Source organism: Rhamphochromis longiceps, linkage group LG7 (assembly GCF_057381845.1).
Source record: "Rhamphochromis longiceps isolate RC_006_pf linkage group LG7, R_longiceps_female_GT1.1, whole genome shotgun sequence".
In the NCBI taxonomy this organism is placed as follows: domain Eukaryota; kingdom Metazoa; phylum Chordata; class Actinopteri; order Cichliformes; family Cichlidae; genus Rhamphochromis; species Rhamphochromis longiceps.
In genome coordinates this window covers 56,807,333-56,826,268 of record NC_140563.1, presented here as the reverse complement: position 1 = coordinate 56,826,268, position 18,936 = coordinate 56,807,333, and the positions used below count along the sequence as shown (strand labels likewise).

Below are 18,936 nucleotides of genomic sequence, written 5' to 3'. Positions count from 1 at the left end.
AGGAGTAGGAATAGTAACGAACCGGTCTTTATATCATTTAAAGTATTTCAGCATTTCATTTACAGTAATATGCAAAAATCTTTAGCCACCCCTCATTCATTTATATTTTGCTCCCAGTGACTCGAGCTGTAGTTTTCTCGGCATTCTTGCTGTTCTTTTAGGGTTTTATTTTTTCAGTCACATTCAGTTCTTGTACGGCACCATTTTGAAAGGAGTGATTCCTTTTTGTTTGTTTAAGCCACTTGACACTCATAAAAAGGGCACCTAAGCGATAGGAATAAATAACAGGTGTATCTTTTGGTGCTTTATACATAAAAACTACATGGAATTTAATTTTTTGCACATAACATAAAACACATTTTAAATTCTATCTTTAGAAACTTGGTTACTAACAGAGTGACTATTAAGAAAAAGGTCCAGATTTGCTGAGTCTACAAAAGAAGTCTCACAGGCCAAAAATAACATTTTATAAAATATTTTTGCCTGTTTTGACTCAAATTGTCATTAAATCTTGTTCAGTTACCTACTTAACAACTGTTCAAATATCTTGGGGAGGGATTAATCCAATTTTTTAAAACAAATTAGCACCAAATAGCGATAAAGCAGTAGGACAAAATCATAACTATAGAACCAGAGTAACTATAGTTTATCTACAACATTAGCCGTCTGACTCTATCAATGCTAACAGTAAAGAGAATCAGAGGCAATGTATTTTTCTGCATTGTTTTAATATATGTACTAAAAAAGTAGCAACAGCCAATGAATGTCACAAAACAAAACTTTCTTGACAAGTTGATTTTATTTGACAACAAATTTAAAGTAACATGAAGGCAAAGCAGTCAGGTCATTATGCATCTATATCAATACATCACCTGAACTCGGGGAAACATTTCAGCAGTTGAACCCTGTAAAAACAATCGGAGTAATAAAATAAACTGTTAAATTTAACAGTAGAGGTGCACTTTAGTTAAGAAAATATAAGATAACACCCTCATTTGAAAGCGTGTGTATAATCTTCCCCAGACATATGAATGGGTCAGATGGGTAGTGATTGGTATAATCATTGGGAATGATATTTATTTCACAATATGTTGTTGGGCATGAAGACATACATACATGCAAGTCACATCCACACGTGGCTCACTTCAAGGGAACTTTTCTGCAGCTAACCTGTGAAAACAAAATCAATTAGTTTCTATATAAACCAGCACACGAATCAGAACATAAGTTGCCTGCAAAATACGATTATCGTACAGTTGTATTTTGCAAAAAAAAAAAATTGAATTACAATTATGGGATGTGCGCCGATTTTTTTTTACGCGTTTACTCCAATTTCAGAAAATGTTGGCTTATTTTGCTGGCGGCGACTCTTGATCAACATTTTACTTTTTCACCAAACCAGCAAAGTTTGCAACCTAGTCTCTCTCCACACGTGCAGAGGGGTTAGTTGGGCTAACGTTCAATGGCACACCTCGTTTCAAATCACGTTCAGAAGTGAGCTAACTCCCCAAACCGTCTACACATTTAACCTAGAGGAATGGTGTAGCTAATGCAATTTAAGGTACATATAACAATTCGCATTTCAGAAACTAATTTTCTCTGAGAGCCTTATTTTCCCAGCCATGATACTGACCGCCAACACCAACACTCATGGTTCTCCTTCGGCTTCTTTTTCTTCTTTGCGTGTCTTCTTCTTGCTGTTCTTCTTCTTCGACGGTCAAACAACGAAGTGGTGGATTGCCACCACCAATGACTGTCGCCACCAAGTGGTACAGAAAATCAACATAAAGAGATACAACTTGATAACCCCCGTTGCTTTATATTTGTAATAGACCCAGTTAAAATCTACTCAACCTTCTTTCTTTCTGCCTCACACATCCGACACGTTGCACTGTTTTATCTCAGTAATCGCACCTGCATGTACCATGTCTACCTAATAATAAGACTTTTAGCTTTAATTCAGTGACTTGTAAAACAATTTTCTGCTAACTTTTTAGGAATTACAAATATTTCTATGCAAAGTTGCCTATTTTTACATGTTCAAAGGTTATTGGACAAATTGACATCATTTCAAATTTAAGGACTCTTTAGTTGCATGAAGATCTTTTGCAGTCAACAACTGCCTGAAGTCTAGAAGTAATTGACATTTCTTTTCTTTTTCTTAAAAAACACAGCACACAGTAACGTCTCTCTGCCTTCCCCTTTTTCTTCAGTAACCTGTATGATCAGACGACTGACCTATCCTTTGAAGGACAGCCCATTTCTTTGCAAAGAAATTATCCATTTACACTGTGAAACTCCATCCGGTCAGTTTTGGCTGAGTCTGAGCAGAGAGTGAGGAATTCTTCTATCTGCAGTCACATAATCAATATACACCAGTGACTTAGTTCCAATGGCAGGTATACAGAGTTGCCATAGCAATGCTTCCACCTCCAGCATGTTTGGCAGATGCTGTAGCATGCTTTGGTTAATGAGCCTTCTTCAGCAGACTGAAGTGATTACTTGAATGTATGCTGACAGATATATCATGTCTGTATATGAGTGTGTACATGAGAGAACTAATGAAAAATAATAGAACTAGCAGGTCTGTAATGGTGCTCAAAGGCAGAACAAGAAAGAGAAAACAATATAAGAGAAATATGATCTCTTTTCCTGTTAGCATACTTGATATAGTGTTTTGGATCAGCTGAATGCTTTTTAAATGGGTTTTACAACACTTGTTTCTCAGAGTGTCCTGTATTTTAATTGATTTGTGTCATCTAGCTTCATTGACAGTACTGGGACAGTGCTCCCGTGGAACTCCGTGAATAACTTTTCTGTTTGAAGTTTATAACCTAAATAGAAAAAAAAACAAACAAACATAAAAAGAAGCTTTGCCCACATTTGTTTACTTAAAAGCACAACAAGCAGCTCTTCCAGCCCTTGTTCACAAGTCTCAGCTTTATAGCTTAGGCCAGACTAAAACTGAGACAGAGGGTCTAAAGGTACACAGGTGTGGACAGGGCTGGAAAACACTAACACTCAGGCTATCGTGTCCAGATATCTGAAAGAACACTAAACAAGTCACGTGGGTGTAATTGGTCTTTAATGTACAGTAAGCATGTAACTAAGAAAACAAAACAGCACCAGGAAAAATGTGAACCTCTGTCAGTGTAACCAAGTTACAACTATTCTGTACTGTGTGTGTGTGTGTGTGTGTGTGTGTGTGTGTGTGTATCTTACATTTGGATTTAGGATAAAACCAAAGATTGCATCTACTTATTTCTCATTAAAACAATTTAGCCTAGCCTTGGTTAATAATTAACATGTTGTAGCATTTGAAGCCACACAATATTAGCGCTGACAATGATTACAAATACCTGTGAAAATAAATATCAAAAGATACATATTCTTTTTTTGTCTACTGAAAGCACAAATATACGGATTACATAAAATTACAGGCATTTTTTTAAACCTCAAAACAAACCTAAAAAACCCCAGAGTGAAATGGAAGAGCAAATGTGAAGGAAACATTTGATAGAGGTTTGGAAGGGAAATTTGGGGGGGGGGGGGAAGAAAAAAAAAAGAAAATCAAGTGAAAGAACATTTGTATTCCTGTTCAGTCATTTGTGTGCATCACACTCAGGTGGACAAGTATGGTAACGTCTTCAAAGTCAGTCCATTTCTCCTTCTGTTAGCATAGGTGAACAGTGCAAACAACTGCTCCATGTTTTTTATTATTCCAGCTGGCCTCAGCTTGGCTAAGGCAGGGGGGTGGGGGTGGGATCTGCCTGCCTTCAGTTCATTGTTCTGCCTTTTGATGAAGGAGACAACCTGTTTCCCTGCAGGCCAGAAACCCTGGGGTCTAGGACAGAGTGCAAAAAGTAATCCATTCTCTTAGCCTCCACAGCTGGTAGGAGGGTTAAGGGTGGAGAGCCTTTACAGGCCTCGGCCTAGCAGTTGATGGAGGCACAGTCTGATTTGGCTTTCCCTGCCGAGCTGATTATCCTCATGAGGCAGTGTCCAAACTCCTCCAGAATCATCCTCTCTGCCTCAACTTGAGGCTGGTGAGTCTGTTCTGCTTTTTTGGCCTGCTCCAGCAGACACTCGCATGTTGCTTCAAGCACTTCCTTTGTTACAAACGTATACGGGAGCCTGGGGGAAAAGCAAAATAAAAGTCTGAGTATTGACAACAAAGCCATCATTATCTGGTCTCAGCAGTAGTAAGCAGATGGATCGTGGAGACTCCATGTCAATCAGACACAAGTGAGTTTTAATGACCCCCTCCATAGCTTCATATAGATGTGCTGACAACTCCTGCAGCTTGTACAGGAAACACACACATTTTGCACCGTTTCTGAAAGCGCGTACGACTCTACTTAAAGTTTTAAAGTTTAGGTAGTTTAGGTCAAATTTGATGTTGCATTGCAGATGACAGAGATTCTGAGTGTCTTCTTCTATACAGCTTATTAATTTAACACTGGTATTGGTTTGGTGCCCAGGGTGCATGCCTAGACATTAGTTGGTCCTTGCAAGAAAAGAAGACTTCCTTACAATGTATCTGGGATGTAGCCATTATTGTTGAAATAAAATAAAAGATAAGTGCTTTATTCACTCATCTCTCCTGAGTATCAGGATCCAGATTCACCCAAACCTCCCTCTTCCTGGACACCTCTTTCAGGGTGACATAAAGGCCTTCTTAAGCCATCAAAAGATGCAACTCCAGTCCCTCCCAAATGACTGAGCTCCTCACCCTCTCTCTAAAGGAGTGTCCAGCCACCCTTCACTGGAAGATCATTTCTAATTCTTGCGGTACTGTGTCCGCATCACTGCAGATGCTGTATCAATCTGTCAGTCAATCTCCTGCAGCCCTTACTTGTGCAACACTTTAGCTAAAGCTAAAGATTCTACAAAAGTACATATCATATGCTTACTGTAAAAGAAGCTCTTTGCAGATTTGATTTTATGTTGAAAAATGTGTGAACTGTGTTTCAGGTACCTGCCACTTCCACTTGAAATCACAGGCGTCGTCCGCATGAGCAAATCTGAGATCTGTGAGGATAGTTTGGTCTTGGCTGCCGTTTGCTGCTGAACTCTCACTTCTGCTGCATCTGCCAAATGCATTAGCGTCTTCCTCTCCGGGCTCTCCTCAAAGTTTTTGCAGCCGATGCATTTACAAATGGACGAACACATGATCTTTGCCTGTGAAGAGAAACAAAAATGAAGGAAATAAATGCCAATAAGAGACGAATGAATGGAGGTGACGCCATCTGTAAAAAAAGAAAACTGGAGAGCTTACCTCGTAGCACTCGCAGTAGTTCTTCAGGCAGCCTGAGCGTTTGCAGTTGCAGCCCTTGCTGTGTCGACGGTCCGACTCTCCCTCCTTGCCTTTACCAATTTTAGGTTTAAAGGCCTCTGGGTTTCGGTCCAGACAAGTCTGTGAAAACATGTTTGTGCAGCAATTTATGAGTCAAACAGGATGCAGTTCAGCCCAAAAACAGAATTCAGAAAGTGGACTTCTGCCTCACCTTTATAGCTTTGAGACGTTCAGTTTCATGTTCCAGGTTATTGAAGCAGTTATTGCAGTTACAGTTATTGCAGAACTCTCCATTTGCAAAACAGTCACAGTAGCTATAGGAAGGCAAACAAAAAAACCCACCATTTAATAAAACCATGTCAACTGTAATTTGATTCAGCAACATTAAGTCTCTCAGTGCTTCCTAAACTCTGATAAAAAGGAAAAATGGTTTCCACCGCAAAATAATACTGTATTAGGATTTTTTTTAAACTAGCCATTACCAGCTAAGCAGGTCAGCTAATTGGAAGTTTGTTTGTTAAATCTCTTGCTGCTCCAGTCTGCATGCCAAAGTATCCTTAGGCAAGATACTGAACCCCAAGTTATGCTCCAAGTGTTAATAAGAAACACATCAGAGAGCACTTAGGTGTAGAAAGAAGTGCTTGTGTGAAAGGGTGAATTAGGCATGTTGTATAAAGCACTTATAAAAACCATAAATACCAGTCCATTTATCATTTACCATGGCGATTTCATAGCAAAGTTGTTCTTTGACCTCCTGGAAATAAAGGTCATGAATTTAGAGTTTTACCCAGGCATTTGTATGAGATTAATATGACTGCAAGCTGCTAGATTAGTGCAAACATAATAATACTGATTACTGTTATCTATATTATTAACAATGATTATTCCTTAAAGTAAACATAATAAAGTCACTGAACTGAGATTTTATTGAACTTTAAATACAATGAGGGTTAAAAACACCATGGGGTGTTTATGACCATAAATCTCATTTTGCAAGGGCACACGTGATTCCCTGCCAGCCTTTGGCCTCCACTGTAAGACGGCTGTGGGTGCAGGTAAGGACACAGCTAGCCGCAAGTGGCAGTGGGCTTGTGAGCCTCAGGAGACCTACACAGCAGCTGGAAGCAGACAAGAGAGAGCCAACGCAGAAAGCCAACTGTCACAAATACTGAAAGCATACCAGGTTAGAGAACCTGAGCAATCTGGAGACAAAGGCAGCTGCAGGCAACTGATAATCCTTCTACAGGTTCATTAATAAAAACCCAGCCCTACTTTGACCAACAAATCAAATTAAGCTCAAGTCCACTGAACTTTTGTCTTAATGTTTTTTAAGAAAGAGACTTGTCCCTCTGCCAGATGAGCAAAAAAATATTTACAATATTAAAAATATGCATCAATATTTATGGAGCGTAAACAGGAACTTGGTTTCTTCTTTCTGACTCAGAGACAAAAAGCTAAAATATAATGTCACAGATGACTTTACAAAATATTCAGCTGAAATTACAAACATATAGTTTGTATACAAACATGTATTAATTATTGAGCTACACCTGGACAGATTTATCCAATGGATAAACATTATCAGTGACCGTTACACTTACAGTTTGAGGCACTGTGACTTGGTACAGTTACATGGTTTTCTTGGTCTTGAGGTTGTTTCTGCTGCTGACAAACTGAACCAATGAACATTAATTAGATTAAACTATAGACAGTCACGAGAACAAATGAAGAAAATCACTTTAATATTTTGGTAAACATCTTTTTAAATAGAACAGATATCATTTAGTTGGTCTTTCAATGCAATATATATAAAAACAAAAGTCATAGTAAGATGGCTTCTACCATTTCTTACCCATTAAGAGGCAATCTGGCCTGAGTCTGGATACCAGTGGATGCAGAAAAACTAGAGCTGCTGGCAAGTGTCACAAATGGTGGCTGCTGGATCTATGAGAAAAGCAGAAACACGATATTGAAACTCACTCAGGAAAAGGAAATCAATCTTTTAAAAACAAAAAACAAAAAAACAAAACCCAAAACAAAACAAAAAAACCCTTCAAACCAGGGCGTACAATGGATGAAGGTACATGGGATTCTATATTGTCGAACAATGGATTATACATTAGGGAAGCCAGGGGGAAATTTATTCAATACAAAATTCTTAACAGATACTATTATACTCCTTCAAGGCTGTATAGAATGGGGATTGGTAGAGATGACTTGTGTTGGAAATGCCAACAAGCCAAAGGTACTCTGATACATGTACTCTGGGAATGCCCGCTGGTTTTTCCAGTTTGGAACACTGTACTGAATTATTTGCAGGGGTGGACACTTTGTAACCTACCCAGATCACCTAAATTATGTTTACTAGGAGACAAAGGAGAGGTGCTGCAATTAAATAAACACCAGTTTATTTAAGTACTGCATTGGTAACATGTACCCGTGTCATTTTGGAACACTGGAAGGACTCCCATACTCCAACGCTTAAAATGTGGAAAGACAGAATGATTGGGAATGTTGCATGCGAAAAGATGCTGGGAAAAATACATCATGTGACGGAAGCTGCGCTGGAACAGTGGGACAATTTTTGCACCTACATGTCTACCTGACTTGGACATTTGAGCTTAATACAACATATGTTAAAACCTCACTTGTTTTGTTTTGTTGTGGGGGTTTTTTGTTTTTATTTATTTATTTTAAAAAAAAATTGTTTGTTTGTTTTTGTTTGTTTGCTTCTTGCTTTTGGTTGCTGCATCTCTGTATTTGCTGTTATAAAATGCAAAATCTAATAAATACTTGAATTATAAAAAACAAAAAAATAAAAAAAAACCCGTCAAACCAAAAAGCACACAAAGATAATTCGCTAACCTGTGTGACATATTGTGCTGGCACAACCGCGTAACCCACATTCCCTCCTCCTGGAGCTGGTGTCAGGACGGTGCCTGGAGGGAGGTTGGTGAAGTTGGGCTGGATTTGGGGTAGTGGAGTCGCAGGCATGATCAAACGTTGCTGAGTCTGAGTGGTGGTTACTACTTGTGGTCCTGATGTTAAGGGCTTAGGTGCCACCTACGGGGAATAAAAACCATGAATGCAGCTCAAGGGACATTTCAGAGAAAGTTCTCTTTGAATGAACTTGGATACCCAGGTTACCTGTTTCATGGTCTGTGCTGGGACAACTGGGACAGACATCCTGACCGCTGCTGTACTGACCACCATAGGTTTAGCTGTGGGATAAGCACCATCACGAGTTGGTACAGCGCAATTACTAAGTGCTGCCTGTATTTGTTAGCAGAGGAAACAAAACAAGTTCATAGGTCACCTGTCTGTATAGAGCTGGTACTGGGACCACTGGGCTGTCCTGTGCTGCTCGCTGTCGTTGCTGTGACGAGGCGAACGTAGTGGAACCTGCTGCCAGGCACCTGGATCTGCTGCACGTTGGGCTGGGTGGCCAGGGGTATGATTGTTTTAAACTGGGAACCTCCCACTCCTCCAACAGCCACAGGTTTAATGTTCTGAAAACATTCACATCAAACGGAGAAACAGACTGAAGCCAGTAATAGAAGAGAAAATTTAAAAACAAAACAAAACAAACAACAACAACAACAAAACCTAAAGAACCTCATCCTGAAAACAGTTTGTTAAGAGCTGCCCGTTTTACTGGCAATACAATCTTCAAAGTGCACTTCAGTTTCTTTTTTGCAGGCCAGGATTAAGCTCCCCAAATGCTGATCTATTGTTATACATGTAAAATGCATAAAAACAATCTTATATCATAGTTGGGGCAGGTGGTCACATGAAAACATTTAATTGTTTTGAGTATTAATTATCTTTCTATCTGCTTGGAAACAATCTTACACAACCATTTTATTTCTGGCAAAAATGTATATTGCTATGGAGGTAAAATTTACATGCGAAGTAAGTCATCATCATTGGTGCCCCACATAGTGCACTGAGATAAACATGACACGGTCTGTCCTGCCTTTTCTGCATCAGATGGCCATGGCTTTAGCAATGCAGACAGTTGAACAAAAACAACTGCACAACTTATTGTTTTATATACAAAGAAGAAAATTCAGTTTCTCTAGAAATTGCAGTGGGAAAAACCGGACTCCAATGTACAGGCGCTCGCCCTCGGGCACCCTCCTCAGTTTCACTCATAGGGGTTTTTGAATTGCCCGTTGTCTGGTCCCTCACCCAGGACCAATTTGCCTTGGGAGATCCTGCCAGGGGGCGAAAGACCACCCAATAACATAGCTGCTGGGATCCCTGGGCCACGCGAATCCTCTACCACACCGGTTCCCAACCCCCGGGCCTCGGACAGGTACCGGTCCGTGAGTCGTTTGGTACCGGGCCGCGAGAGTTGAGGCTCAGGTGTGAAATGTATGGTTTTCAGGGTTTTTAATCAGTTTTCAGCGTTATTTTGTTATCGTTTTTATCGTTAACTCGGTTTTCCTGGGTCTTTTCACATGTGTTATGAATAAATCTTTTTTTCGGTACCGGTACTAGTTCTATTTTGTTGTATTTATCCGCGACACCTTAAAGGCCGGTCAGTGAAAATATTGTCGGTCATAAACCGGTCCGTGGCGCAAAAAAGGTTGGGGACCGCTGCTCTACCACGATAAGGTGGAGATTCACAGATGGAACTTTATTACCAGAAAAAGTGAAATATTTCCATAATGGTACAAATTTGAGAGAAATATTTTTTTTTTTTTTTTAAATCAAAGCATGCAGTGCACAACTGAGCCAGTCATTTTGAGTAATGAGCAGTCTGTTTACTACAAACTGTGTCAGACTATAAACAACAATCCCACCAACTGCAGATGTATCAATCTGATATTTGGAACGGATTTCCTCCATTTTGACCCAAAAAGGTTGGATCGGATATAAGTGATTAAATCTATTCACTTCCTTTCTGTGTTCACTACACAGCAGCAATTATTATTTCAAGAGCTAACATAGCACAGAAGAAGCCATTTCACTCTATTTTTATCTTTCCACAGCTTTTAACTGCATGTTTGCTCCATGTTTGTTTTCATTCATCAGTGTAATGCTTATTTGGAAGTTTGGGAGGTTTTGTTCTGTTTTTGTAAAACTGCACTTGCAGTAACAGTGAGTTGTCTCCGTCTTCACCTGCTTCCTGTCAGCTCAATCCTAAATGCGGCCTGTTTGTGTGTAGCAGTAAAATGAGGTGCACTCAAGAGCAAGAAAGAAGAAAGGAGGAAAATAGCATGACTGCACATCACAGCAGTATGCTGCAACTCCTTGACTCTCATACGGAGCTGAAATGACACTTATGCACAAACAAGGTGAATACGTTTTTGTTTTGTTTTTTAATTCCTTTTCTCCCCTCAGATCAAATGGTATCAACTACAACTGACTGTTCTGTGCTTTCATGTTACCTGCGTTGTTGATTGGCTAGTGGCCACCTTGACTGGAGATACAGATGTTGACTGCTGGACTGTCAGGATCTGCTGGCCAAGTGCTACATTCACAGGCAGTGCTACAGACTTCTGAGAAGCACCGGAGGTCGGGGAAGCCACAGACACCACAGTCACCTGGCAGGAACAGACAAGCGGCATGAGCTGTGAAAATTTCACCTGATTAAACAAAGACCCGAGTTGGATGGCAATATAGCTGCCATTACGTATGGTAACAGGAATGTCACATAAACCAACATTCTATAACAAGTCAATTGCAAACACTATGTATACATATTCATTAATTAGTAGGAGTGAAAGAAATATCTAATATAATTAGTGCTGTCAGTGTTAATCTCATGAATCGCTCTGTGCGTGGGGCTACACAGCATCAACGCGTGAGCACGGTTAGCTCGTTAACGCCGTCCAGCCCCACGCACAGGGCGATTCGCGATAACTCGTCATTTTAACGAGATTAACACTGACAGCACTAAATATAATATAATATAATATAATATAATATAATATAATACAATATAATACAATATAAACTCCTGTCTGCAAATACGATGATGATTACTAGTGCCAGAGGCTGATGTTTATGTACTGTGACACATCAATCCGTTGTGGGCTGTCTAAATATTCAAAGAGTGTGAATACATCTACTGCATTTTTAATAACTACATTTCCAAAAAACAAAGACAATCAAATTGTTATTTTAAACAACAGTATCGGCCCAACCACCAACGCTACCTCTCAGCTTCCTAGCAGACACACCTATGGGATCAATTTCAAAATTCTACGTAATTTTATTCTCCAGTTTACGCAGTCACAAGATTTTCATAAAACTTCACCTTTGACCTTAAGGTCAAAGTCACTGAGATTTGAACTCTTCTGAGATTTTTAGTACATACACCTATAGTATTAACTTGAAGTGTCTACGTTATCCCATTCACAAATGTAGGTGTCCATGCCACCCCCCTGCCCAGTAGGGTGACGATAATACCCCAGGGCTCTAGACTAACTTTTCGCCATGGTTGCATTGGTGCGCCTGTGCATCAGCACAAAAGTTAGGTTCACAAAAACTGGGCGCACGTGACATCATTACTGTATGTGGAGTTGACGTTCAAGCCATTTTTCTTGTGAAGAATTATTTCGGACTTCAACTTAGAGAATGGAAATTCTTCTTTGCAATATTGTAGGCACTGTTAAACTTAATCATCATTTGGCCTCCTCTGATGACCTGTTTGCTGCTGCCTGCCGCTGAAAGGCAGTGGAGAGAGGGGACACTTGGGCAGTGCATTTATATTGTGTCATATAATGTGTTTTCTAGATACACTGTGCTTTTTCAGCGTTTCAATTCGAAATGTATTTGCACCAGTCACAAATGCAGTATTGCCGGGCATGGTCTTTCTACACGCACGACAGTAAATGCAGTGCATAATGTTGGCAGCTTTACTGTATCTTAGCCAGGAAAACTGGTCAAGCCACTCTCTTCGAAATGTATGCACTTTCCCCCTTTTACTTTCAGTGTGCTCTGGCTCAGAGGTCGATGCCGTCTCTGGACCAGTGTTAGACGTAACCTGAGAGGTTGTCAGAGCACTGGCTATGAATTTCAACAGATTAGGCCTTAACTTAACAAAAAAGTTATCTTTTTATCTTTTCTCATTACCCACAGCTACATCCACTATCAGGCCCCTCCCTCCCTCTCCCTCTCCCTCTCTCTCTCTCTCTCTCTCTCTCTCTCCACTTTCAAACGTAGGCCTACAGGAATATCTGGACCACGGCCAATCAGAGAGGTCCCGCCTCTAACTGAGTATCTCTCTCTCTAATTGGTTTAGACCACGATATGGGCATAACATGTCTGTTGTTGACCACACGAAGGCTTTCAGAGTTGCAAAGACTCCCCCCCCCTATGATTTTTTTTTAAGTTGCACCATTGAGAAATTAGGTCACATGTGCAACCAAATTGGATGGAGGCCACTGACAGGCAGTTACTCTGCCTCTGTGCTCTCTGCCTGGCATCATGAAGCCCGACTGCCATAGAATACCAGAATTGGCAGGTCCAGCACTGGCATCCTGTGCTTTTCACAGGTGAGAACACCCTGAGCTCATGTGACAGATGTGAAAGGGTCTGGAGAAGCCATGGAGAACATTGTGCTGCCAATAACATCATTCAGCATAGTTTGGTAGTGGCCCAGTGATGGTCTGAGAAGGAATGGAGGGACGCACAAACCTCTACAGGCTAGGCATCACACCCTGAGTGTGACTACATACTGGGAGAAAATCCCCAGACCCACTGTCAGACAATACCCTGATACCATTAACTAGACCCCATCCTCGCCTGAAATCAACAGAGCATCTCTGGGACATCACGTTTCTGTCCATCCGATGTTGCCTCCTTTCCAGGAGCTCAGTGATGCACTGGTTCACATCTAAGATGATATCAACCAGTATACCATCTATCGTCTCATTATGGTTAATTCCTCAATGTTGTCAGTCATGAATGCAAGCATGTAGGGGCCCATACAAAATACTCTCTACCTGGTCTGACAGTGGGTCTTCAGCATGATTTTTTTTCCAGTTAAGATCTGATGTGTTTTCAAAGTGTTATTAAATGTTTTAATATTTTGAAAAGTGTTTTACACTAAGGTCTTTGGTTCTCAATTGAACTGAGGGTAAACAGATAAGCCCTTAAAGAAGAATGGCTAGCAAACATCCTTCTCTGATCAAAGTACCATTATTATATCATTGTGATTCCAAACATTTTTGAGTAAACATTGCAGGGGGTTTCGAGGTGATTTATTACACTCGTGCTTTACCTGCAGTAACAGGTTGTAATTATGTGACAATTAAACTATAGACTTATTAGTTTTAGTCTCTAGCCACTTGATCATATTCAGTTAAAGTAAATATAGAAAAATATAATATCACCTTGCTGGGAGTCTTGAGAGGGGAAATGGCAATCTTTTTGCCAGGGATACTTTGTAAATTAGTGTTGTGGGGCTCAGAGAGAGTAATGGTCCTCGGGGGCATCACTGGTGAACTCTGGGTCAGAACCCGTCCTATGAACAGACAGTGCAAGGTTTAATGACAAAGCTAATTACAACATAATTAGAAAACAAACAGCAATAAACTATGTGGTTTGATAATTATTTAAAAACTGAAACAACAAAATAGTCTCAAAAAGTTATTACTTAGACTTACCTGTGATCACAGGAGGCATTGATGTCTGGGCACTTATACCTTTGCTGTTAACAGTTTTTGTGATGATAAACTTGATCGGTGCAGCTGAGGATGCTGGTGTCTTCTTGGCAATCTGAAAAGACAATTAGCCAGAAATGTTTAAACGTATTCATTCAATATCCAAACATTGCCTCTTTCTGCAGATGACGACTACTGGCGTGTCCTAGCTTGGTCAGTTCTGTTGCATTTTCATTTACTGATACTGATGTTGATACCTGAGCTCTAGTTGTACAACTTAATTGATACTGGATTTATGAGGGTGATAACTGAATTTATATTCGTAGGGAAAAAGGTCATCAGTGATATTGTAAGATTACATACTGAGCTGGTCAATGTGCAGTATTAAGACAATTCTTTGTCAGTGCTCTGATATAGCAACTGTGAAATTATGACACTTTTTTTTTTCCAATGTACACACAATGTCAGCACTTCTGCAACATGACTTTATGCAGCCAGACAGGCCAGCTGAGGTATTCATTTCACAGCAACATCGGTGGCTTTTTTAAAAAAAAAAACATATTTAAATCTGAATATCTTACTGGGGGTAAATTATTGCAATCATTCTCCTACATGTAGGATAAAAAGAGGATATACATTTCCTTCTCTTCTGAACTATGATTTTAGACAAAAATATTATTTTTATGCTTGTTAAGATGATCTGACTTCAGTTCTTAAATAAATAGCGCACTAATAATGTTCATCTAAACCCTGAGTGTGAGTGTGCTTGTTTCCCTACAAATTTTTTAATTATTTAAGAGGATAAAAACTCCCAAACAAACATGCCCGAGTGTATATGCTTGCTCTACCCCTTATACACAGAGTGAAACAGTCACTCGTAACAATTTTTAATCCAAATATGAGAACTGCTCATTTAAACAACGTCCAGACAGGCGAAGAACAGTTGAATGGGGAGATTTACCAATTTGTTTGTAACCTGTAATGTAAACCTGTTACGTCTGTACTTTATGAGTCAGACAACTCCCACCCCCTGCCAAGAGGTTTTAACCAGATCCTAACAAAAAATACCCTGAAATTACAAATCTAAACACCAAGGAATCTTTACATTCCACATTCAAACTACATGGATGAACCTCTTAATCTTCACCAAAGTGGTTCTCTCTCTATGCTCCTTTTTTTTTTTTTTTTTTTTTTTTTTTAAATCTTCTCTTCCCTTCATCTCCCAACCAGTCAAAGCCCATATTAGGCTTTCCATGAGCCTGGTTCTACCAGCAGGTTCTTTCTATTCAGAAAAAGACTTTCTACTTTACCATTGTCATGTGCTAAGTGATCATCATGTCATCAGGATTCTCTCACTAATGCTGTAGAAGCCTTTAACTTGCAATAGAAAGTCCCTTGAGGTGACTGGAATTGTATAAATAACATTTAATTGAGCTCTGCGCGTTATAGTTCCACACTAGATTCCTAGTGGTTCTAGTGGTTACTGAGACACAGTCCCACTCCATCTTCTCTGAAACACCAAACTGTACTTAGTCAGTACACTGTTGTTAGCTTACATTTACTGGCAGCCTAGATCAAGGTCAAAGCAGATCTTATCTAATAACTTGAAAAACTTTGTACACAGTATGTTCAATTAATATTGAGGCAATCATTTACAGTAGTAATTATGTTTAATTTAACAGTAACATGTGGAACATGACAAGCAATATTTTTGTAAAAATTTATTAATAATACAAAAGGTTATTGTTACCTGGACAGTCTTCAGCTGCTGGGTCTGTAATGTGGTCACCTGGTTGCCCACCACTGGCTTCAGGTCTGACCTCCCACCTATAGTCACCACTTTAAACTGCGGCGCTTGAGACTTGGTGTCTCCGGCAGTCTGTGAAATGCCAGGCTTGCTGCCTGTGTGGGGTAACTGAAGCACTATAGGCTGCCCCGATTTTCCTATAGCTGTAACCAAAAGTTTCTGTCCATCCTGCTTGATGACCTGGGGTGGATTACCTGCAGACTTTGCTGCTTCTGAGGCTTGAGAAGCCACCTTATTGAGAATAATCTGGCGATTTGCAGGAGAGATTGTAAATGGAGTTGTGAGCTTCTGTAATCCACTTGTAGTCACACTAGTTCCAGTAACACTGTCTGTGGTTTTGGTTGTGGTTGTCGAAGTAGCCAAGGCTGGTTTGATGGTAAGAAGAGGAGACGATGTGCTGGAATTTGAGACAGGAGGCGGACTTCTGGGGCTGGCACTAAGCATGGAGTCTGTGGCCGTGGAGGTGGTCATAGCCTTAGTGGGTTCGGTTAAAACGGCATCTGAACAGAGGCTCACGTTCTCTGAAGCCACGGGTGTATCAGTTTCCATTGGGACCGATGCATCATCACTGGGCTCTGAGTGGACTGCAGTGGTGCCAGGTTGAGAGTGAGGAACATCCTCTATATCCTCAGTATCCATGATCTCATCTGGGAGGAGGCTGTTGAGCTCTGGTGACACTACATCCATGCTTGCAAACTCTCAGCTTTCTGTTAATCCTGAAAAACCAATACAATTTAATTGTCATTGCAAAATACATCACAAACACTAGTAAGCCACTACATTAACACCACTGTCAGTTTAACTTATAATACAGGCACACATGTTCAAACTCCAGCAGGTCAAATCTGTTTTTCTGGCTATTATATTAGGCAGGAGGGTTTTCTGTTGTATTTGATCACTTTTATATTATTTGAAAGACCTAGAAGCTTACATTTACTGCACTAGATACACCATGAACAGGGAGAGACAGACAAAGATAATACAATTTTAAAATTCTGAGGATATACATTCATCGTTTTAGAGAGCTGTTGCATTTAATTGCAGTCAGTGTTTGCAATTCATTAAAAAAATGTATTCCTCTACTCATTTATACAATATACATAACTGGATTATAATACAGACAGACAGCTAAAAGCTGTGCTGAGAATATAGAGCAAGATAGTTCAAGCTAGCGAGCTAGCCATGTAGGTGCAGTAGAAGTGCCAGATTGTCATAACTTTACCTGTAAATGACTTCAGTAATTACGTGAGATGTAATAAATAAGGAGGTGGGAATGAGTAACGTTTGACTTGTGCTGATTTTGACTGAAGCAGACAGCTGATGCTAGGCCGCAACGATCATCTCTGCCGTATCTTTGTCCTGCTGCACTCTACTCAACATTAAGCCACCGAAACGCACATATGAACCCTACCCACTCCATACCACATTCACACGCAGAGCTGACTGAGCTGAATCTCTTCACGTCCCCAGGTGAAAGCCATCAAAAGAAAACTGTGCTGAGTTGCACTCGTTTATTTTAAAAATGCCCAGAAGTGGTCCTGACTGGGGCAAAGAGCGAGAAAAAAAAAAAGCGACAAGCTGTTTTGCTGGCTGCGTTACTATTTCAGGCCGGGGTTGGATTTCGAAAGATCCGCCATTTTTACCTCGTCATCAGCTTAGTTAGCTGCCCGGCTAACGCTAAGCTATGCTGAGGGGAAGCGTTTATAAATATTGGTAACAAGCAGAGACACTTACACTGACAGTTCACTGCAAAACAAGCATAACTAAACAATCAAGATAAGACTTGATGTTAACAGGGTGCTGCTAGCGAATAAAAAAAAAACAACCCACAAATAACAACAACAAAACTCTGCAGACTCTGACAACGTAAACAATGCTTGCTTTCAATAATTTCTCCTGTCACTTGACATAGGAGGAAATACATCATTTTAATTCCACAATGCAATTATTGCGATTGCTATTATAGATCTCCTTAACAGCATTTACAGTCTGTGTTTTAGGGCTGGAGTTAGCGTGGCCTAACCAGTTCAAAGTGATGTTTTAGTTTAACCTCAAGAAAGTCATATTTTGACTGAGTTATAGTACCAGAAAAGCGTAAATTCCAAGAATGTTACGGGGTCAACAGCTAAAGTAATATGAAACCAACAAACAGCAAATGCAACTGCTGACTTATGCCTTCTAATATTTTACATACATATAAAAATATCTATGATCCTTTAGACGTTTCGCCAGTATGTCAAAACAACTCGATGTGCAGCTAACTTAGCTTTTACTTTTCATTTGCCGTTGCAGTAAGTAAACTTAGCGGCCGGCTCACATGATATTTACACCATGTTATTAAAGTCCCAGTTTTGTGCACGAGAAACTTTCCTTCAGCGCTGAAAATACTCTGCCAAACCAAATCCTGGGAATATTATGCTGCTTTTTCACCAGAGTGTATCCTTAAATATCGTTATCATCAAAGACAGCAACAGCAGTCTCATCTAGACAGCCCAGCGGGCAGAACAACTGTACTAGCAAACTTGCAGAGCTTGCTAACCCGAGCTAGCTAGCACAACATTATATCTCAACATTGAATACATTCTTTAATGTGAGTCTTTATGTTGAATATGGTGTGTTAAATCCTAGAAAGGGCCATTGCATAGTCATGCTTACCCCAATTTTTTAAGCTAAGCAGCGTTTCCAGATAAAAGGGAGGAAAGGAAAAGACGATTGTTCAAAATACCGCGCCGAGCGCCATTCCTCCCTGACATTTCACAGGCCGGCCACGCCCTCCATGCGATACGAAACACTGACGTAACACTTAAAGCTACAGCACAATTGCATTATCAAAGTTATGACTGTTTCTACAAAACTATTTAATGCTTTTTTTTCTTCTTCTTCTTTTTTTACAAAATATTTTTTTGAAAATAAAAACTATTATTAGTTAATAAAAAAACAAACAACACAGTCAGCCTTGGAGCTCGTGTGCTGGATATTTACCGAAATCTGACAGAGCACTACCCAGTAGCCTCACTAAGTGCCCAGTCTCACGTACCACTGTCAGGTAGTCAATAAATAATAAGATGGTGGACATGTTTACTTACATGTCCTGTAGTTTCTCTTACTATAAGAGTGGTAAAACACATGAAATGCACTTCAGAAAAACAGACAAGATAGACTTCAACCTGCAGTTTTTACTGCCAAGATGGGAGTAAAATGTCTTCACCAGGGAG

General features: G+C 40.0%; 1 protein-coding gene across 2 annotated transcripts; it reads right to left on the bottom strand.

Annotated features, from left to right (window-relative positions):
• Positions 1-3,685: 3,685 nt before the first annotated feature.
• lin54 (lin-54 DREAM MuvB core complex component) lies at positions 3,686-18,497 on the bottom strand. Of its 2 annotated transcripts, none has more exons than XM_085414475.1 (14): positions 18,377-18,497; positions 15,665-16,437; positions 13,918-14,029; positions 13,645-13,775; positions 10,693-10,848; positions 8,613-8,805; positions 8,444-8,517; positions 8,162-8,359; positions 7,149-7,240; positions 6,898-6,969; positions 5,508-5,610; positions 5,279-5,416; positions 4,979-5,181; positions 3,686-4,134 (listed from the first exon to the last, which is right to left on the bottom strand). In XM_085414475.1, the coding sequence occupies exons 2-14, from the start codon at positions 16,406-16,408 to the stop codon at positions 3,933-3,935; spliced, it is 2,418 nt and encodes an 805-aa protein (XP_085270601.1). In that variant the 5' UTR covers positions 16,409-16,437; positions 18,377-18,497; the 3' UTR covers positions 3,686-3,932. The 2 variants fall into 2 exon arrangements, with proteins under 2 accessions (XP_085270601.1, XP_085270602.1); XM_085414476.1 differs by lacking the exon at positions 18,377-18,497 and adding an exon at positions 16,944-18,365.
• Positions 18,498-18,936: the final 439 nt, after the last annotated feature.

Coding starts and splice junctions, on each gene's coding strand:
- lin54 (XM_085414475.1), bottom strand. CDS start 16,408: ATGGATGTAGTGTCACCAGAGCTCAACAGCCTCCTCCCAGATGAGATC. Junction 13,776..13,917: donor AATGCCTCCTGTGATCACAG/GTAAGTCTAAGT, acceptor GTCTGTTCATAG/GACGGGTTCTGACCCAGAGT. Junction 5,182..5,278: donor ACTACTGCGAGTGCTACGAG/GTAAGCTCTCCA, acceptor TTCTCTTCACAG/GCAAAGATCATGTGTTCGTC.